We start from the raw sequence: 22,628 nt of genomic DNA on the forward strand, positions 1-22,628 counted from the left end.
ACATTCTAAATACGGATGTAACCTGTTCCAAAGGTGACCTCTAAAGTGTTTTTAAACCTACAGCACATGCAGCCGAGAGGCACAGGGAGGCTGGAGAAGACGAGGGTGTGTGATCCATCCACCTGCTATTAATTGGTAGTGAAAGTTTATTCCGCGTGTGCAAGGGATCATGGGATATATAGTCCTACTTGCGGCCATGAATGGTATAGGCCATGTGCATTCCCTGACAGGAAGTTAGAGGTATCACTGCACCCAGAATGTGGGCGTGCATAAATCAATTACAGGTATCTAAAGGCTTTACAAATTGGGATATCAAATTAATGTAATTATTGAATATATTCTATGCTTTTTCACACAGAAAATGCTTTTATTATGAGAGTTAAAATGGTATTAAACTCAAACCCAAAAATTTAATCTATTGCAGCTAAGCAGTCATTAGATTTTGTGGCTGCATTATTTTTTTTTTTTTATTAAGGTTTTTTCTTCTGTTTTTACACAGTAACACACCTCCTGTATTAAAGTGCTCCCACTCTGGATGAAGGACAGCAGCATTGTCAGTCTAAGGGGACAGGAGTGTTTAGATGTAGTCTCAGATTTGGATACGCTGACAAATTGAACCCAAACCCCAGCTAACACTTTATAAGCCGTTAAAGATAAAAGCTGAAAATTGTAAAAAACCCTTTCAGTGTTGAATTGGTTTGTCTCAATCCTCTAATTGCTGCATCTGCAGGACTGCTTGTTCTGTTGAAAAATAACATTCTTTGGCCGTGTTCACTGCAATTTGGGTGCAGCACGATTGTATTAAGTTTTACATGTGGTTTTAGATGTGCTCCCATTATCTTCTATTAGACTGTGGAGTTGATTTACTAAAACTGGAGAGTGCACAAATCTGGTGCAGCTGTGCTTGGTAGCCAATCGGCTCCTAACTTCAGCTTGATCAATTAAGCTTTGACAAAAAAAATCTGAAAGCTGATTTTCTCTGCAGAGCTGCACCAGATTTTGTGCTCTCCAGTTTTAGTAAACCAACCCCTTTGTGTTTTCATAGAAGTGCATTCAAGTTCTACGTGCCATGTATTTGATGCACTTTCAGAAGACGCTTTGATAGAAATCAATGGGGGCCTGCCTGAAACCGAGTGTAAACGCTCCTACAATCTCACTGCACCCAACCTGTGGTGCACCAGTAACCTGGCCTTCCTGGCAGGACTATCGGGTGGAAATAAAGGAAAGAAAGCTTAAAGAAAATGAATGCTACCATCACATCAAAGAATTAGTAGGCTGCAATATAATGTAGGCTTTTGGGTTTAATACCACTTTAAAGTGGGGAATACTTAGTATGAAAATCTACCAACTACTGCAGATTGCCTTTTTGCATGCATCTTTTCTCAAAGGTAAAAGAACATGTTCTTGGTGTGGAAATGAAGTCTGTCTCATAAAACATCTTCTTGTAGATTCCAAAACTAGTCTGTACACACAAAGTAGGTACATTTAACAGCAAGCTCCATTCTTAAAGTGGCTTCTCAGTCATTTTTCCATCTTTCCATCTATTAAATCCTTTGCCCTTGTTCTAACTTTGGACAGTAAAACATTTTTTTCTTCTGCCAGTAAATACCTTATACAGCCCACTTCCTCTTTCTTGTCTGGTAATAAGCCTAGGCTAATGGCATCATGCACAGCACTCTCTCTCGTGAGAGCTTGCCAGCAAGGAAGAAGGGGTGAGTTATAGGAGGGACAATGAGGGCTGCAGAGCTGGAGGGTGCTGGATGAGGGCGGAGATAACAGGAGACTGCAGAGATCCATGTGTATTCACCCTGAGATGTGCAGGCAAACAGTGGGGTGTGTATATGTATGTGTGTGTGTATATATATATATATATATATATATATATATATATATATATATATATATATATATATATATATATATATATATATATATATATATATATATATATATATATATATATATATATAGAGTACAGACCAAAAGTTTGGACACACCTTCTCATTCAAAGAGTTTTCTTTATTTTCATGACTATGAAAATTGTAAAGTCACACTTCAAGAGGTAGTCACCTGAAATGGTTTTCACTTCACAGGTGTGCCCTGTCAGGTTTAATAAGTGTGATTTCTTGCCTTATAAATGGGTTTGGGACCATCAGTTGTGTTGTGCAGAAGTCAGGTGGATACACAGCTGATTGTCCTACTGAATAGACTGTTAGAATTTGTATTATGGCAAGAAAAAAGCAGCTAAGTACAGGTAAACGAGTGGCCATCATTACTTTAAGAAATGAAGGTCAGTCAGTCCAAAAAATTGGGAAAACTTTGAAAGTGTCCCCAAGTGCAGTCACAAAAACCATCAAGCGCTACAAAGAAACTGGCTCACATGTGGACCGCCCCAGGAAAGGAAGACCAAGAGTCACCTCTGCTGCGGAGGAGAAGTTCATCCGAGTCACCAGCCTCAGAAATCGCAGGTTAACAGCAGCTCAGATTAGAGACCAGGTCAATGGCACACGGAGTTCTAGCAGCAGACACATCTCTAGAACAACTGTTAAGAGGAGACTGTGGGAATCAGACCTTCATGGTAGAATATCTGCTAGAAAACCACTGCTAAAGAAAGGCAACAAGCAGAAGAGACTTGTGTGGGCTAAAGAACACAAGGAATGGACATTAGACCAGAGGAAATCTGTGCTTTGGTCTGATGAGTCCAAATTTGAGATCTTTGGTTCCAACCACCGTGTCTTTGTGCGACGCAGAAAAGGTGAACGGATGGACTCTACATGCCTGGTTCCCACCGAGAAGCATGGAGGAGGTGTGATGGTGTGGGGGTGCATTGCTGGTGACACTGTTGGGGATTTATGCAAAATTGAAGGCATACTGAACCAGCATGGCTACCACAGCATCTTGCAGCGGCATGCTATTCAATCCGGTTTGCGTTTAGTTGGACCATCATTTATTTTTCCAACAGGACAATGACCCCAAACACACCTCCAGGCTGTGTAAGGGCTATTTGACCAAGAAGGAGAGTGATGGGGTGCTGCGCTAGATGACCCGGCCTCCACAGTCACCGGACCTGAACCCAATCGAGATGGTTTGGGGGTGAGCTGGACCGCAGAGTGAAGGCAAAAGGGCCAACAAGTGCTAAGCATCTCTGGGAACGCCTTCAAGACTGTTGAAAGACTATTTCAGGTGACTACCCCTTGAAGTGTGACTCTACAATTTTCATAGTCATGAAAATAAAGAAAACTCTTTGAATGAGAAGGTGTGTCCAAACTTTTGGTCTGTACTGTATATGTGTGTGTGTGTGTGTGTGTGTGTGCACCTCTGTGTAAACCCAGGAAGTGAACGGGCAGCACCTTCAGCTGTCCACAGACTTAGTGGAGGGAGATTTTTGCAGCATATTTGGCAAGTACAGAATCAAGGTACATATAGATAGAATAATATGCAAAGTGATTGGAGGGAAGCTTCAGAATGGCAAAGATGTTTTTATTACAAATTATGCGGTCAGACTGTAGTTCCTCTTTTAACTACTTCAATACCGGGCACTTTCACCCCCTTCCTGTCCAGGTCAATTTTCAGCTTTTATCGCTGCTGCATTTTTAATGACAATTGCGCGGTCATGCAACACTGTACCTAAACCAAATTTATGTAATTTTCCCCCCCACAAATAGAGCCTTCTTTTGGTGGTATTTGATCACCGCAAGGTTTTTTCTTTTTTGCTACACAAATAAAAAGTTTGAAAAAAAAAAAACAACGTTTTTTTGTTGGTTATAAAATTTTGTAAATAGATACCTTTTTCCTGCACTGATATGCAGCATTGGTGGGCACTGATAGGCGGCACTAATAGATTGCAATAATGGGCACTGGTGGGTGGCACTGATAGATGGCAATCATGGTCCGCTCTGATGGGGAGGAAAGTGAGAGGGTCCCTGAGCCCTGATTGCCGTCCCTGGTGGCCATGGGTGGGCATCCCTGGTGGCCATGTATGGGCAATCCCTGGTGGCTCTAGTGGCACCCCCCCAAGGGTCTGCACTGGTAATCAATGCATTGATTACCAGCACAGACCCCCCCCCCCCCCGTCAGGAGAGCCTCAGATCGCTCAGAGGAAAGCTAATCAACGGCACTTCCTATTTACTATGTGACCAGCTGTGATTAGACACAGCTGGTCACATGGTAAAGAGCCTACGTCATTAGGCTCTTTACCAAGATCGGAGATACGGTGAGTCAGACTGACACACCATGGCACCATTCGCCGATCTGCGTGCCCCCCGGAGGCACGCAGAATGCTCTATCCTGCTGGACGTCATTTGACGGCCAGTCAGGATAGTACAACCACTTTGCCGCCGTCAATCTGCTATGTGGCGGGCGGCAAGTGATTAAGGAGACTGTTGGGTTGAGGTGTAAAAGTGCTGCAGGTATGTAGAGGCCCTTCTGACTGTTCTGCCAAACAGAGCTCTGACACTTCCTGGTAGTGTCAGACCTTGTCACTAAGCTCCACTCACCACACTCCATTAACAGCCTCACTGGTCAGTACAAATTTGCTATGTGAAGTAAGGGTTTAGGCAAAGCTAGTCACTAGCCGAAGGTTTCCAGCCTTTGCCTTTCATGATGGCCCAAGATTCAGTAGGCTTTGTTGGGCTCCTGTGAAGTATGTGACCTCTACAATTTATACCCACAGTAGCTTTTTATTTATATTCCCCTGACAATGTTTCTTCAGGTGATCTATGTGAACTGAATGAGCTGTTCAGTCTTGTTACATAGTAGTGTAACGCATTGTTTGCACCTTACTGAATAGTTTGGTACACAGAAAATGGGGTGCATATTTTAGGTTGCATTCCAGCGTTAATCATCTTGCCTGGACCGATTACGCTATGCAGTCACAGCTTTTCTTGTTTCCACTGCCACAAGAGGGCAGTCTTAGCTCAAGCTATAAATGTTATATCTGCAACTAAATTTATCTCCGTTCTGGACTGAAGTCTTGTTAAGAAATGCTGCTTATATCAGAGGAAGGTGAAAATGTTGCTATCTGCTGCTGCTCTTGAAAATAAAATATTTGAGTGTACTGAATCATCTTATCGTATAACTGGGTTAGGGAGAATAACTGTGATTAAAACCTATTGCGATGGAGGTTATAAAATGTGTATATCATAAGTATAATCCTGTATCTTTTTTCTGTAATTGTAATATTGTATCACAATATAGCTGACTTTTTTCGGCCTAGAGCTGAAGTTTTATTTTTTTCTGGCTATAGCTTCAGTCAGCTAACTTACCTGTAATGAAGTGTATTCCTGCTGATTGCTGTAGAAATCTTCTCTCTAGTGGTGCCCGGTTCTCTTAACATCACAGCTCTGAACTTCTGGTGCTGTGAGGGTTAATTGTGTGCAGTATATTAAAATCCTAGAAGCCATCCCCGCATGGAGAAGACGGTGATTATCTCTAACGGCTATGGCAGCCACTAGGGATAATCGCAGGGTAAACCCGGCATGCTGGTTGTACCCAAGTTGATTGATTGATCTACTTGGTACATTCAGCCTGCCCATTCATGGTCCAAAAAGATTCAAACCGTGTATGGCCTGTCTAAAGAGCAGGTTGTGGAATACACTTCATGAGAGATAAGTTATGTGACTGAATCTGTAGCAAAACAAAAAAAACACTAACTTTTACAATTATGTCTCATTGTACATAGGTTTAAAAGAAGTTATATTTGTGTTAAAGGATAAGTTCACCTTTACAAAAAAAAAAAAAAATAGATGCAAATTTTTTTGCACGTAAAAAAATGTGCATGTATTTATTCATTTTGTTTGGCACCTGTAAAGCATTGCACCTACATCAGATTGTGGGTGCAATGCCGCGGTCCTGCCATGGTCCTGGGTGTAATGCCACAATCCTCCAATATTGGCAGGCAGCTGCACACTGACAGGAAGCTTAGTGAATTACCAAGAGTTCTCAACAGTGCCCTGATAGTTTATTGAGAACTACAAGGCGACAGGTGCAAAGTCTGTTGGTACTTGTAGTTTTCTCATTCACAGAACACTGAATGGATGATGCTGGCGGGTGGAGCCACACACAGTTGCATTTTTTTTAAATTGTGACCGTGATTGGGGGGGGAGAAGATCCCCCGCTCGCTGTGAAGATGATGTATCGGGGGGTGGGGGGGGGGGGGTAGTACAGAGGCCAGTGCCACCTGTAACATATTACATTCTGGATGTGTGTAACATGTTACAAAAGGTGAACTTCTCCTTTTTAATCTGTCAGCCTTCCATGCACACACCTTCTGTTAGTTGTTGGGCTGCCTATCAGGTCTACAGAAGGCATGTCCTTAACTCTCAGGAAATGCAAGTAATGGGGGTTCAATGACATTGCAGAATGGAGCAGAGTGTCCTCTGGGAAAAGATCTGGAATGCACAAAAGTATTCCAATGAAGCTCTTCTTTTTTTTTTTTTTTTGGGCTTTGGCAATCTAATTTTTTTAAAGGTAGAGTTTAACCTTTAAAGCAAGGCTAAAGGTGGATTTAAAGGAATTGCAGCACTTTTAAAAATATGCTGTTTCATAAAGGGTTAAGTCCAATGAGGTGCATGCCACCTTGTGGTCTTATCTTTTTTTTCTAATTACATTTTTACAAGCATCTGGATTAATGCGTTCTGACAGGAGAGATGTATTCCGCTACCTGCCCCTCCCCTTTGCATTCCATGCTTTATATTTTGTTAATAGGTTCACAATAATACCAGCTTACGTGGTGGGGGGGGGGGGGGGGTGTCAGAGTGGCTACAAGTGTCTCAGCAGCTTCTGTATCTGAGACCCTGAGGGCCAGCGTTGGAGCACCAGAGGTATAGTGATAGCTTTACTCCCAGCTTACTTAAAATGTAAATGGTAAATAAAGAAAGTCCACAAGTTGGCATATACCTTGTTGGACTTAAGCCTTTATAAGCCAGTCCATAAAGGTGCTGCAATTCCTGGAGTTCTTCTTTGAGTTAATCTAAATGCACCTGGGGTCTAATAATTGGATGGCTGCACTCTTATGCGATGAAAAAAACAGCTTTATTTTTAAAACAAAAGTCCATAAAAGCAACCAATACTGATAGGCAGGGAAGGGCCAAAAAGGTAGAAATAAAGCCGTCTTTGAGAGTGCAGCCATCCAAATATTCGTCTGTGTCTGCAGCAGTGGCACCTCATCTACAGTACAGTCTGAGCATCATAGACGGATGGTATCACCTGTGAGCAGCGGGATCTCTTTACCTGCACCTGGGCTCTTTTGCCAATCATCGATGTGCTATGAACCCTTTTTTTTTCTGAAAAATGTACAACTTGATGCAACTTCTCATGAATGCAAAACAGGACTTAAGGTGTACCTGGAGTTAAATTGGCCAACATTTTCCATAACATGCAAGTATGCACCGCTTGCTTTGTCTATATGGAAAACTTACCCCTGGGTGTGCTCTCCTCTGGTTAAGGGAAGTCTGAGCTCTTCGCATCCACCCCATTCCCGCTGTTACCTTCCTCTTCTTCTGAGTTGGCCATCTTCTTGCTTTGCGTTGATGTAACGCTTGCGCATGTGGTTTGGAATTACATTATCTCAGTACCCGATTCCATTCCTGGCATCTGACAAATGCTGTATCTGTACTGTGCATGCGCCAGAGACCCTACCTGCTGGCTAATTGTTGTCTTCTGGGTTTACTACTGCTTTAAGTTGATTTGGTCACTTAAACAAAAGTGTAAACAAAACCTGTGACTTAAAGGAATTTTTATGGTGAACCCTGGAACTGTTTTTTTTTTTTTATAGCAGGACTACATTTCTCTATCGTCCATTGACAGACGCAGCCTCCATCTTCATTAGCTGAATGGGTTATGCTCCTCCCTGCAGGAGTAGTCTAGGCAGGAAAAATTTGAATGTACACGCCCAATGTATTTATTTTCTAATTTTGAGTGTCTTGCCCCTTTTGCATATAAATGCTGAGGGCTGCCTAGAAATGTTCCCATTCCATGAAACCTAAACATGGGTATAAAAGTAAATTTTTAGCCTTGAAACACCCAGAAAGGAACACAGCCCATCTGTTTAGGGCATTTAAGCCCGTCTCCTCTGTACCAATATTTTTTCATAAATCTTTTTACATACCTTAAATCCATCAATCTTCAGGTTTGTTATGTGACGTCATAGGTACAGACCTATGAAAGCTGTTCAGTGGTGTAGTAGTATTCTAAGCCCAGGCTGGTGTTATAATATGGGTCCATTACAGCCTGGGCTCAGGGAGAGTGGGATGAATGACACTGACCTAGAAGACTAGGGACATCTAGTGGCAGACAGGTATTATTGCAGCATGCAAATCTAAATTGAAGGTATTGCAGTAAACGCTGCTTTTTTAATATTTATTACAATTAGCCTTTGAATTTTTATAGTTTTTTTTCCAAAACTTTAACCACATCTGCAAGGTTTACTGTAATGCATTAATCATTCATTTATTGATTTTGCTTGTTTCTACGAATTAATCTTCAGCCCCACTGTGAAATGAGTTTACGGCTCTCTGCCTTGTCTGTGAAAAGAGACGAGTTTAAAATGTCAAAAATAAGAATGTTTATTTCACAAAGATTTCATTGAATTTAAAAAATGACAAAAGGTGATGTGGAAAAACATGGAAAGAAACAGAAAAGTGGATAATATCATAATAGCGACAAACATGAGCATGTCATAGTATATGAGAAAGTACCAGAGGTCTACAATAATGGGTAATGGGATTGGACAGGAAAGGGGAGAGGTCACGTTCTGTGGCCGAAGTGCTGAGATGGTCAGGTTGAGGTGGGGGCGGGGCACGCTGTTATAAGAAAATACTAGGGGATTTCTGATTTCTTTTGGGGTTGGGGGGGGGGGCATTAAAATCATTAAGCATGTTTGTTGCTTTCAAAACAAACAGAAAACTACCTGATGTATACTTATGCTATACGATTGGTCTGTACATGGCAAATACTATTAGAAATATGCCCACACGCCAAACCCGCTATGACTTAAAACTTCCCTTTTATTCATAACTGTCTAAAACGCATATTGTAGAAAATGAAAGGAAGTCCTAAAGATGCCAGGTGTATAACCTTATAGGGCAATGTGGTATTAGGGAAAAAATACAAAATAGAACAGATATACAACTGCCTTCATTATAGGGAGATAACCAGACAGCAAGTATTTTTAGCTAGATACAGAGGGGAAAATCAGCGCTCGATTTCTTAAAATGGTGGACCAGGAATGTTGTAATGAAGTGTAATCTAAAAGATGTGCATGATGTGGTTTCACAATCGTGAAAAATTGTTTAAATAGATTGGAAAAAATAGAATAATCAAATGAAATTCTGATGGAAAAAATTCCAGTGCTAATGCAAAATGTCCCCAAAATCTCCGATAGTAAGCAACAGAAATGCAAAATAAATGATGGATAAAAAAGATATATTATGCAATGTGAATATAAATAATATGACTACAATGTAGCGAATCAATCAATCAATACATTAACATGCAGAGATAAAAATATAAGCAATAAAAAGGTGCTAGCAGTGCATAATGTGCAAAAAAGATCAATAAAAGTAAAGGTGCTATCATACCTGATAAATACAGAAATACAAAATATATTGGGAAGAAATAATGTATTGTGGTCCACCATTTTTGGAAATCGAGCGCGGATTTTCCCCTCTGTATCTAGTCCATTAAGTATGTGGTGATACTACTAAATCAGCTGCTGATTTCAGTGTTCCACCATCTTCAGAATTCCATCGCATAACCCCATTGTATCTACCCCATTGGTAGCGCATAGGCCCTTTTTCCTCATTTTTTCAAGTAATGGTCAATCTTTTTGTTCGTCAATCTTTTTGTCTACGTAGAGCTGTGTATAAGATAGGGTCAGTATCTTGGCCACGTGCCATGTGCTGTATACTCCTGATAAAGCCTGGTTTTGAGGCGAAACATGTTGGTTTAAGGGATTTTCTGTATTTCTCATTATGGGCACTTAGATTTATTGAGCCAATATGGCTTTAGTTGGAGGAGGAAAAGGGAGATTTTTGTGGATAGTGGATTGACAGAAATGTATTATTTTTCCAGGCTGGAAGGGTACTGTGATATATTTAGTAACCACAGTAACCCTCAGTATCATTCTATGCCTTTGGGTTTTGATATATAATTAGGATGAGGACCCCATCCTATACACATCTTCACTCAGACAGAAAGATTGACCAATGTCAGCTAAATACATACTTACTATCTGGTTGTTCTCTCCCTATAATGAAGGCCGTTGTATATCTGTTCCATCATTTTGTATTTTTGCACTAATTCTGCATTGCCCTATGAGGTTATACACCTGGCATCCTTATGACTTCCTTTCATTTTCTAGTTTCTAGTTTAGTTCATAGTGGGTTTCGTGCGTGGGTATATTGCACCCTTGCTGGTGTTTCTGTTTCTTGCTTTGACTGGGGTTCCACTTATGTCTAATTTATGTCAGTGGAGTTTCTTTGGTAACTTTGTGCCTAATGGTTGCTGATTGCTTCTTTGCTGTATCCTGTGGAAATGTTTTATTTTGATGAGGATGTGCTGTCAGGACATTTTTTTTAATTTTTAAACATTTTTTTTTTTTTTCACTCATTTTTTTTCTTCCTCTTGTCAGATGTGGTCCTGTAAATTGGCTGTATAGCACTAGGAACACAGCTTGTCAGCACAAGGCTTTTGTTTTTCATCCGGGCGATACTTAAGTACAGCAAGGAACTTGGCTTGTAAAACATTTTGGTAGTCGATACCCTGAACATTTGCAAACCAGAGATTCTCAACTCTGCCCGTCAATGTTTTAGGTCTCTTGCACACTGCAGCTTAAAGCTCAGTACAGCTTTTTTTTTGTCTGAGCTCAAATACAGCCCATTCGTTGTAATGTGCCTATGCACACAGGCGCGTAAATGAGCGCCCGTGCATTCTTCAGTAAGAACAAAATAGAAAAATCTGCATTTTTGGACAGTAATTTACGCTTAATGCGTGCAAATACGCGCAATTGCGAACAAATGAACGCACACAAACATACTATTGATCTAAAAAAGTTAATTTGCATGTTTTACAAAAAACGCGTGAATTTGCTCGAAAAGACGCTAGCTTGTGCAAACGCATATGCGTGAAAATGTACGCATTTCGATAAGACAAATACACCTGAAATTTACGGGTGAAAAAGGAGATGCTCAAACAGAAGTATCGTGTGTAAGAGGCCTTACAGTGTACCTTTTTAAACAGTCATGGTCCTTTTAGAAATAATTTATTACCATTGTATGCAACATGTGTAGATCTAAGAGAGGGAGGTTGCACAGAATGCCATATGATGCCGCCGCAGCATAATGTCAAACTGGAGTTAGTGTAAAGGAAAGTCTCAACCTCTAATTTTCCTGGTGCCCATTGTCAGCTAGCTTAGTGTTAGCTTTTCCAAGGTGGGCACATACACAGAAAGAAAGGTAATATGCCATGCAAGCTCACCAGAAAGAAAGGTAATATGCCATTTCAAGCTTTCCAAGGTGGGCACATACACAGAAAGAAAGGTAATATGCCATTGCAAGCTTTCCAAGGTGGGCACATACACAGAAAGAAAGGTAATATGCCATTGCAAGCTTTGCAAGGTGGGCACATACACAGAAAGAAAGGTAATATGCCATTGCAAGCTTTCCAAGGTGGGCACATACACAGAAAGAAAGGTAATATGCCATTGCAAGTTTTCCAAGGTGGGCACATACACAGAAAGAAAGGTAATATGCCATTCAAGCTTTCCAATGTGGGCACATACACAGAAAGAAAGGTAATATGCCATTGCAAGCTTTCCAAGGTGGGCACATACACAGAAAGAAAGGTAATCTACCATTGCAAGCTTTCCAATGTGGGCACATAAACAGAAAGAAAGGTAATATGCCATTGCAAGCTTTCCAAGGTGGGCACATACACAGAAAGAAAGGTAATATGCCATTGCAAGTTTTCCAAGGTGGGCACATACACAGAAAGAAAGGTAATATGCCATTCAAGCTTTCCAAGGTGGGCACATACACAGAAAGAAAGGTAATATGCCATTGCAAGCTTTCCAAGGTGGGCACATACACAGAAAGAAAGGTAATATGCCATTGCAAGTTTTCCAAGGTGGGCACATACACAGAAAGAAAGGTAATATGCCATTGCAAGCTTTCCAAGGTGGGCACATACACAGAAAGAAAGGTAATATGCCATTGCAAGCTTTCCAAGGTGGGCACATACACAGAAAGAAAGATAATATACCATTGCAAGCTTTCCAAGGTGGGCACATACACAGAAAGAAAGGTAATATGCCATTGCAAGCTTTCCAAGGTTGGCACATACACAGAAAGAAAGGTAATATGACATTGCAAGCTTTCCAAGGTGGGCACATACACAGAAAGAAAGGTAATATGCCATTGCAAGCTTTCCAAGATGGGCACATACACAGAAAGAAAGGTAATATGCCATTGCAAGCTTTGCAAGGTGGGCACATACACAGAAAGAAAGGTAATATGCCATTGCAAGCTTTCCAAGGTGGGCACATACACAGAAAGAAAGGTAATATGCCATTGCAAGTTTTCCAAGGTGGGCACATACACAGAAAGAAAGGTAATATGCCATTCAAGCTTTCCAATGTGGGCACATACACAGAAAGAAAGGTAATATGCCATTGCAAGCTTTCCAAGGTGGGCACATACACAGAAAGAAAGGTAATATTCCATTGCAAGCTTTCTAAGGTGGGCACATACACAGAAAGAAAGGTAATATGCCATTGCAAGTTTTCCAAGGTGGGCACATACACAGAAAGAAAGGTAATATGCCATTCAAGCTTTCCAAGGTGGGCACATACACAGAAAGAAAGGTAATATGCCATTGCAAGCTTTCCAAGGTGGGCACATACACAGAAAGAAAGGTAATATGCCATTGCAAGTTTTCCAAGGTGGGCACATACACAGAAAGAAAGGTAATATGCCATTGCAAGCTTTCCAAGGTGGGCACATACACAGAAAGAAAGGTAATATGCCATTGCAAGTTTTCCAAGGTGGGCACATACACAGAAAGAAAGATTAATATGCCATTGTAAGCTTTCCAAGGTGGGCACATACACAGAAAGAAAGGTAATATGCCATTGCAAGCTTTCCAAGGTGGGCACATACACAGAAAGAAAGGTAATATGACATTGCAAGCTTTCCAAGGTGGGCACATACACAGAAAGAAAGATAATATACCATTGCAAGCTTTCCAAGGTTGGCACATACACAGAAAGAAAGGTAATATGACATTGCAATCTTTCCAAGGTGGGCACATACACAGAAAGAAAGGTAATATGCCATTGCAAGCTTTCCAAGGTGGGCACATACACAGAAAGAAAGGTAATATGCCATTGCAAGCTTTGCAAGGTGGGCACATACACAGAAAGAAAGGTAATATGCCATTGCAAGCTTTCCAAGGTGGGCACATACACAGAAAGAAAGGTAATATGCCATTGCAAGTTTTCCAAGGTGGGCACATACACAGAAAGAAAGGTAATATGCCATTCAAGCTTTCCAATGTGGGCACATACACAGAAAGAAAGGTAATATGCCATTGCAAGCTTTCCAAGGTGGGCACATACACAGAAAGAAAGGTAATATGCCATTGCAAGCTTTCCAATGTGGGCACATAAACAGAAAGAAAGGTAATATGCCATTGCAAGCTTTCCAAGGTGGGCACATACACAGAAAGAAAGGTAATATTCCATTGCAAGCTTTCTAAGGTGGGCACATACACAGAAAGAAAGGTAATATGCCATTGCAAGTTTTCCAAGGTGGGCACATACACAGAAAGAAAGGTAATATGCCATTCAAGCTTTCCAAGGTGGGCACATACACAGAAAGAAAGGTAATATGCCATTGCAAGCTTTCCAAGGTGGGCACATACACAGAAAGAAAGGTAATATGCCATTGCAAGTTTTCCAAGGTGGGCACATACACAGAAAGAAAGGTAATATGCCATTGCAAGCTTTCCAAGGTGGGCACATACACAGAAAGAAAGGTAATATGCCATTGCAAGTTTTCCAAGGTGGGCACATACACAGAAAGATTAATATGCCATTGTAAGCTTTCCAAGGTGGGCACATACACAGAAAGAAAGGTAATATGACATTGCAAGCTTTCCAAGGTGGGCACATACACAGAAAGAAAGATAATATACCATTGCAAGCTTTCCAAGGTGGGCACATACACAGAAAGAAAGGTAATATGCCATTGCAAGCTTTCCAAGGTTGGCACATACACAGAAAGAAAGGTAATATGACATTGCAAGCTTTCCAAGGTGGGCACATACACAGAAAGAAAGATAATATACCATTGCAAGCTTTCCAAGGTGGGCACATACACAGAAAGAAAGGTAATATGCCATTGCAAGCTTTCCAAGGTTGGCACATACACAGAAAGAAAGGTAATATGACATTGCAAGCTTTCCAAGGTGGGCACATACACAGAAAGAAAGGTAATATGCCATTGCAAGCTTTCCAAGATGGGCACATACACAGAAAGAAAGGTAATATGCCATTGCAAGCTTTGCAAGGTGGGCACATACACAGAAAGAAAGGTAATATGCCATTGCAAGCTTTCCAAGGTGGGCACATACACAGAAAGAAAGGTAATATGCCATTGCAAGTTTTCCAAGGTGGGCACATACACAGAAAGAAAGGTAATATGCCATTCAAGCTTTCCAATGTGGGCACATACACAGAAAGAAAGGTAATATGCCATTGCAAGCTTTCCAAGGTGGGCACATACACAGAAAGAAAGGTAATATTCCATTGCAAGCTTTCTAAGGTGGGCACATACACAGAAAGAAAGGTAATATGCCATTGCAAGTTTTCCAAGGTGGGCACATACACAGAAAGAAAGGTAATATGCCATTCAAGCTTTCCAAGGTGGGCACATACACAGAAAGAAAGGTAATATGCCATTGCAAGCTTTCCAAGGTGGGCACATACACAGAAAGAAAGGTAATATGCCATTCCAAGTTTTCCAAGGTGGGCACATACACAGAAAGAAAGGTAATATGCCATTGCAAGCTTTCCAAGGTGGGCACATACACAGAAAGAAAGGTAATATGCCATTGCAAGTTTTCCAAGGTGGGCACATACACAGAAAGAAAGATTAATATGCCATTGTAAGCTTTCCAAGGTGGGCACATACACAGAAAGAAAGGTAATATGCCATTGCAAGCTTTCCAAGGTGGGCACATACACAGAAAGAAAGGTAATATGACATTGCAAGCTTTCCAAGGTGGGCACATACACAGAAAGAAAGGTAATATGCCATTGCAAGCTTTCCAAGGTTGGCACATACACAGAAAGAAAGGTAATATGACATTGCAAGCTTTCCAAGGTGGGCACATACACAGAAAGAAAGGTAATATGCCATTGCAAGCTTTCCAAGGTGGGCACATACACAGAAAGAAAGGTAATATGCCATTGCAAGTTTTCCAAGGTGGGCACATACACAGAAAGAAAGGTAATATGACATTGCAAGCTTTCCAAGGTGGGCACATACACAGAAAGAAAGATAATATGCCATTGCAAGTTAAAGTGCAAATACTTCGGCACCAGGAATGCCATGTCTGTGAGCTCTTACACTAGTGCCAACATCTTCTCCCTGCCTCCTTTCGGGTGCAGGGTCTTTGTCTGCCTTCGGGGGCCAGTGCATGAGCTCATTCATCCTGGCTGTAATGCATGCCAGGAAAATACACTGAGCTATGCGTGGGTGCACATTTTAAAGAAGACTACAAACAGGCAGATGAGTTTGTTGTAGAAGAGACATGGAGTGCAAATTTCTTCACACTTTAGTTCTTCTTTATACATCCAGCCAAACTTTGTTCTTTGGTTTGGATAGACCAGTTAAAGCCAGATTAGCCCTCTGTATGTATTGCTGTCAAACAGTCTGTATATACAGTAATAAATATGCTGCCATTTTTTTTTTGTTCCTAAGTGCTGCAGCCAGGTTCAAACTATCCACGGAGATTCATACGCTGCTCTTAAAAACAGGTGGTGGCATGGGGCTTAAGGGTCCTTTCACACGGCACGGTCCGGTTTTTCTTCAGTTCAGTGACTTTTTTTTTTTTTTTTGAAACGGACACAGATGTCACTTTTTAGGGTCCGTTGCGTATGTCCGTTTTTCATCCATCCGTTTGCGGATGAAAAACGGACATGATGTATGTGTATGGGCTAGTGGACCTTAGCGGATGACATCTGCTGACATCCGTTTTTGCGTCCGTTGCGTTTTTAAAACTGAAGAAAAATAGGGTTCTCTTCCATTTAAAAAAAACGGAACTTAACAGAACGGACGAAAAACGGATGTCAGCGGATGGTCATCCGCTAACGCTCACTAGCCCATAGACATATTATTTCCGTTTTTCATCAGCAAACGGATGGAGGAAAAACAGATGTATGGAACGCCCGTGTGAAAGGACCCTTAATGGTTCAAATTACCCACACTGCTCTGATCAATAGTGCTGCTCAGGGAACTAGGACACTGACTGCCTTCCACCATTATTATGGAATGTTTAGAGCCTTTATCTGATTTTATTTGCAATAGTTTTATTGAAAAGGTTAACAGATATGCATTCACATAAATTTACCTTTTATTAAGGTTACAACACCAACAGGAGCTGAATCACCCTACCGTGACAGCAGAGCAATACATGTATGGTGATTACTGTAGGAATATATTGGTATACAATCCCGATGAATGTGTGAATGATCACTAAATGGGCTAAGAAAATAATTTGAATGACAGGTGGGGAGAAAGAGGGTCTGTCAGGTTTTTATTGCCATCTGTGTCTCTGTTGGGGTGATCTCACCCTCACTTTTGCCAGGATAGTAAATACTGAGAAATCTCACTAATGGGGACACAAATAAAAGCACATTTTCAGTAGAACGAAGAAAGTATAAATCTTCTGCTGTTATTGCTGGTTTTGCCTTTTTGCCCCAGGGAGAGCCATGCTTAACATTACTTATAAGAATGTCACCGGAGCAGGAAATGGCAGAAAATCTCCCCAGTGGGGTCACAGACCGGAATAAAAGTCTGAATGGAATTTTAGAGCTTTCCCACTTTATCCAAAACTAAAAGTAAATGATATAATTTGGATTGCGTTTTATATCACCTGCTCTTCCGTGTAAGACAAAAGCCTCCCGCTTTTCCATTAATCCAGCGCTCTTAATATAATTACATTGCACATTGGGAACCCATGGACCGGGGTGAGCATGACATTTCAGAAACAGACATCTGTGATTGGGATTAAAGAAATATGAAACAGCGGCCTAATTCAGTGTTCTTGCATTTGACTTTGTATTTAAAGAGTAGCTCGTGCTCTCTTGCAGCTGCCAGCTCCACTCTGTTTGGCTATTATTCATCTCCCTGGCAGACTGCGGACTTTTCATTCATTTCTTCTTTTTCTCCGATTACTAAGTGTCCTTGCTGTGTTTTTGTTCCGGCAGGTACAAGGAGGGCGGAGAAGCTTTGCTGGTTCTGTTGCCGTCTGAAGTGAAGGGGATGGCCCGACAGCTGGAGGAGAAAAAAGTGCCCATTAACGAAATCAAGTATGTATTCATCTCTGCTGGGATCACTGACCACTGTTTGTTTTCTTGATGAACAAACTTGGTGTACAACGCAAATGCAAAAGCGGCCGGGAAAAGTGCAGATAAGCCTGGTATTGCAATAAAATAGATGTAAATCCTAAATAAATGATAATTAGTTTGCTTAAATCACCTGTGTGATTTAAACAATTGCCATTTTAAAAAAATAAAACATTTTTTCTAACTTTTTCATCCCTTGTGTCCCAGTGCTGCTGTTTCCTTTTCTTTTTTATTTATATGTAACTCCCCGAGTTTGACTTTTAGAAGTTCTTTTCAGATAACTGTGTCTGTTTAAAAAGTGTTCCACATTACTTCTTAAGGCTCCATTCACATCTAGGCATCCCAGATTGCGGCGGAACTTCTTTTGGGCGACGGGCATCCTTAGATTCTCTTGCATTATTTTACTGCGATTCATCGGGCGACAAATCGTGGCACAATCGTGCTACAAATGGGGGTGCCATTGGAAGTGATGGGCATCGCAAGCGTGTCCCACTTTTTGCGATGATTCAGGATTGCAGGCAGAATCACATAGATTCTGCCCACAATCCGGGATGCCTAGATGTGAACGGAGTCTAAAACAGAACTTTGCCAGAAGTGAAGTCCATCTCCCTGGTGGCTTCACCCATCCCCCCCCCCCCACCCACCCCTTATGCGCCACCATTATGGTGTAATTGCAGTGCTTCCTTGATATCGGAGTCTGGCGGCATATCTGCTCATGTGCGGGGGGCAGGGAGATTTTTGCCTAGGCAAGAATTCTCGATGTGTTGCTTTACGCCACAAAGCTATTTAGAAGAAAAAAATATATTCTATTTGTAAGAGAGGAAGGGGAAGGTGGTAGGGGGTCCAACATTCCCAAAAGCGTGAGGATCCACTTTATTATTTGTTGTTAACCTCATCACTAAGGCATCATGCACACTGGACGGTTACACCCCCCGTATGTCAGATCCTGGCATATTCGTGTGCCTGTGTGCATCTGTATGTAGCATCCAGTCATGCTGGGTAGGGCTCTCTGCGTTTAAGGTTGTACGCACAGAACGCATAATACTTGTGTTTAGAGCTTATGTCACTGAATGCATTCTGAACTACATGTGAGTACTAATCAATACAGTGTCTAGCTGCAGAATATTTTTGCCTGTCCTACACTTTGAGAAGGTTTGGCAGATTTTTTCTTGTAATGACGCTTGACTCATGTTTTATTTTGAAAAAAATACCAAGTATGTTATACTTACCTGCTCTGTGCAGTGGTTTTGCACAGAGCAGCCCCGATCCTTCTTTTCTTGGGTCCCCCGCCACACTCCTGGCCACTTCCCCATTCCGAGTGCCAGCAAGCAAGCTATGGGGGCACTCGTGCGTGCTTGCTCCTGAGCTGCCTCGGTGTGCGCAGCTCCCCACCCTCTCCCCTCCGCTCCCTGCCTGACCGCATTGGGAGCTTGGCCCAGCCAATGAGGAGGGAGAGACCTGGGGAAGCCGCTGCTCTCGTGTGCGTTGCTTGAATTGGCGTGGGCTCAGGTAAATATTAGGGAGGGCTGGGAAGGGGGATGCTGCAAACAGAAGGTTTGCATACAATGCATGAAGATAATAGAATGCATGAATAGATAAAAAAAAAAGCATCAGCCTTTACAACCACTTTAAAGAACAGATCGTATTTGTAATCTACTCAGTGTAGTTGCTATGGCCAGTAGCTGTCTCTTTGCCCCAGTCTCTTAAATCAACTCTATTGTCTCCTGTTATGAGGCTTGCATGAGGAATATTTTCCTTTTAATGGCTTCCTCCTCTTGCTTAGTAACAGATTAAAATGCAAATTTTAATGATTGAATAATGCAGACTACTTTAGTGTTATTATTCATCATTATTATTAAAGCTAAAGACTTTTTTCCCCCCAATTATTAAAATTAAAACCCTGTAATATGCTAAAAGCAGATTACACATTATAAACTAATTGAAAAACAAATTAAAAGTAAATTAGATTGAACAGCTGAATTACAGCATTATGTCAGTTTTTCTATAACTCTTATTCATTATCATACGTTCTCGCTTTGCTTCGTATTTCAGAATTAACCCTGAAAAGCTGTTGGATGTACAAGGGCGGCTGGAAGCGTTTTTGGCCCAGGAGCAGGAAATGAAAGAGAGGGCGCAGAGGGTATGTGTGCAACATCGAGATAAGTCGCTTTGCTTGGAAATCAGTTTTTTGAAGAACGATCAATGAGTTTATATTTAGCTATCTCACATAATGTTAAACCAGTATTAGAAGCTCTTTAGCCAGCAAATCCAAATAAAGTGAGGCATTTTTATTTATTTTTATTACATTTTTTGTAGAACTCTGAATTTTGTCCAAAATAAAACAAAAAGGTGACTTAATCATTTTAAACGAACCCCATGGGTTCAACCCTTGCAGGAAAGGCAGAAAAAGGCATTCAGCGCAATAGTACCTAGAGATCATAGTAGTAGTAGTAGTGCATTGGGGCAACTGCATTTGATCCAGGATATTCTCACTTCAGGGAGGGAAAGCGAGGTGGGAAAAGAGATTAGTTTTTGCAGATTAGTTACAGTGAGTTGGGTGTCCAGCCAATGGCGCCCAATACTTTCAAAAATTTGATTAGGCATCTTCTGTTATTATATGCCTCCTGGTAAAGGGGGATATTGGATCTGATTAGGTTTTTCCAGCATTGCCGAGTTGGAGCTTTCGTTTTTTTTCAAGCTACCGTGATGACCCTCCTTGCATAATGTAGCAGGAATCCCAGAAAGTATTTTTCCACACGTGTCCGTGCCAAGTCACTGAATCAATGCAGGCATTCTTAGGTTGTAATAAGTTGAAATGCAGATAAGGTACAGCTCCATTTGCTTCTTATGTAATTTATCAATAGGGGACCCTTTGTCGGCACACAAAGTTCAGTACTAAAGCTTGACTCCAGCCAATTATTTAAAGTTTGTATAGAGTATGAAAAAGTTAAAACTTGTTTGACTGTAAACTCGTTAAGGAATTTTAAAAAATTAATAAATCTTTACAATTAGGAACCAAATGGCACTAAAGTCCTGAGAGATGCTCTAACCTTTCTTTGCGGTTTCCAAAACTGAATACAATGTTTTGGCTGGAGTTTGGCTTTAAAGGACTAAAGAACCCACCAAAACCGATTTATTCAATGTGTATCAAATCAGGCACCTTGCACTGCATAGTTGATATTCGAACTAAAGGACATTGTACAATCAGATTGTACAGAGTGTATGGTCATCTTTAGGCTTCAGCTTAAATAAGGTAAATATGTACAGCAAGCCTTTGCAAAGCGGTTTGAAAGCTTCTGGCAAGCTTTGGGCAGCTAAGTTGAGGCTGTTCTAGCTAAATTCCTGGCAGAAATGTTGTGACATTTTGTGTAAAAGTAATTTTTTTTACATTTACAGAATTGCTCATTGTAGTTGTATATAGTTAATCAGGCACTGAGAAATCAAAACTTGAATTATTTATTCGTCCTTGTAATTTTTAAGTTGTAGGACTGGTGGCCACTATGCCGCTATTGCTCCGGCCACCAGACTTGTAATATCTCCTCTAGTTCACTTTTTGTGAGTGGCATGTAATAGCAGAAAGATCTGGGAGTCTCCACTGCCTCAACATAATTGCCCCCTGTTATTGCATTGTTTGACAGGCCCGTAGACTCCGCAAGGGCTAGGAAGTTTTTATAAGGTAGAATATATGCGAAAGGTGCAGGAGGCCCTCAATGGCCAATTCAAATCAATTCCATCAAATGCAAAATAAAGCATATCTCCATTCGTGTTTCAAGCTGAGTAAAGAGTGCTTGGGGCTTATCCACTTCCTATAATCCCACCATTCTCAGTGTATGGGGGATGGACAACCAAAAAATTAGCTGAGATGAAATAGGTATTGATTCATTTCCAGGATGCCCTTCCCTTCCAAAATTCCAGCAAGCAGTTGGACACCAGAGGAGGAGGTAAGTGACAACTCTGCAGGTTAGCATAACATCTTTATTTAGAAAAAAAAAAAATAACATTTAATATCACTTTAATGTTAGTCCTGACTGTCACTTTATAAAATCAGCTAGCAAGTAGTGCTGGAGCTTACTAAAGCTTTTTAGCGGCTTTTTTTATTGTGGAATAACCCCATTAAGATCTGTGTTTCATTCCCTAATTGTGTTGAATAGAGCTTCAAAGGGCTCTTTCACACGAGTCGACTGAGCCTGTCCACCATAATGCACAGCATATTTCCTTCACTTGGGCAACCCAGGTCCAGCGTATAGCCTGTCATTGACATGGATGGCTGTGCATTACATACTAGTGTATTTTTCATCTTTTTGCATAAGACTGTACTCTGTACTCATTTTACTATTGCACCGACCTATATGGAAGTACAGCAGTACACATCCATTCATATCCTTGATAGGTTGTATGCTTGGCATTACACTGAACGGGCTTGGCCAGCCCATGGGTAAGAGCTCTTAAAGGCTTATAATAAGCATTTTGAAGCTTGCTGAAAGCTCTACAAATGCTTTGTCAAAGCTTGCTGTACACATTGCTTTTATACAAACTAAAGCCTGTGTGCGCGTGTGCATGCACCTGTTTGAATGTGGCCTGACATATCAATGGTATACTCCTCAGGGACATGATCTTGTATTTGTAGCTATGTACTACAGAGTAAGGCTTTTCTAAATGAATCAATTGTTTTTACCCACAGTGCTTCGTGTCTTACCTGCGCTCTGTTTACCTTATGAAGAATAAGGAAGTGTTTGATGTCTCCAAACTGCCTCTTGCAGAGTATGCTCAGTAAGTATTTCCACTATGAAAAACATACCTGATTGCTGGTGTATTTGTGACCATAATTAGTTATTCAAAGCCATAGAATGGAAGTAAGGCTAATGCGTTACTGCAAGGATAAGCACCTGGTATTTTCTAGTCACATATGGATTATATACTCCTTCGTGGCAGCCCTCAGCTCTTTCCCTTTTCAGACTATAAAAATGTAGCTTTATACAGTGTAAATTTGCACCTAATTCCT

General features: G+C 41.1%; 1 protein-coding gene across 1 annotated transcript in view; it reads left to right on the top strand.

The window, feature by feature from the left end:
- Positions 1-22,628, top strand: part of DDX10 (DEAD-box helicase 10) — a 498,989-nt gene that overhangs the window by 55,776 nt on the left and 420,585 nt on the right. Inside the window, exons 10-12 of the mRNA XM_082244266.1 lie at positions 17,489-17,590; positions 19,679-19,766; positions 22,308-22,396. Coding sequence (XP_082100392.1) covers positions 17,489-17,590; positions 19,679-19,766; positions 22,308-22,396 — 279 coding nt within the window. The remainder of the gene's footprint in view (positions 1-17,488; positions 17,591-19,678; positions 19,767-22,307; positions 22,397-22,628) is intronic.

This window comes from Pelophylax lessonae (assembly GCF_965119305.1).
Source record: "Pelophylax lessonae genome assembly, chromosome: 2".
Taxonomy (NCBI): Eukaryota; Metazoa; Chordata; class Amphibia; order Anura; family Ranidae; genus Pelophylax; species Pelophylax lessonae.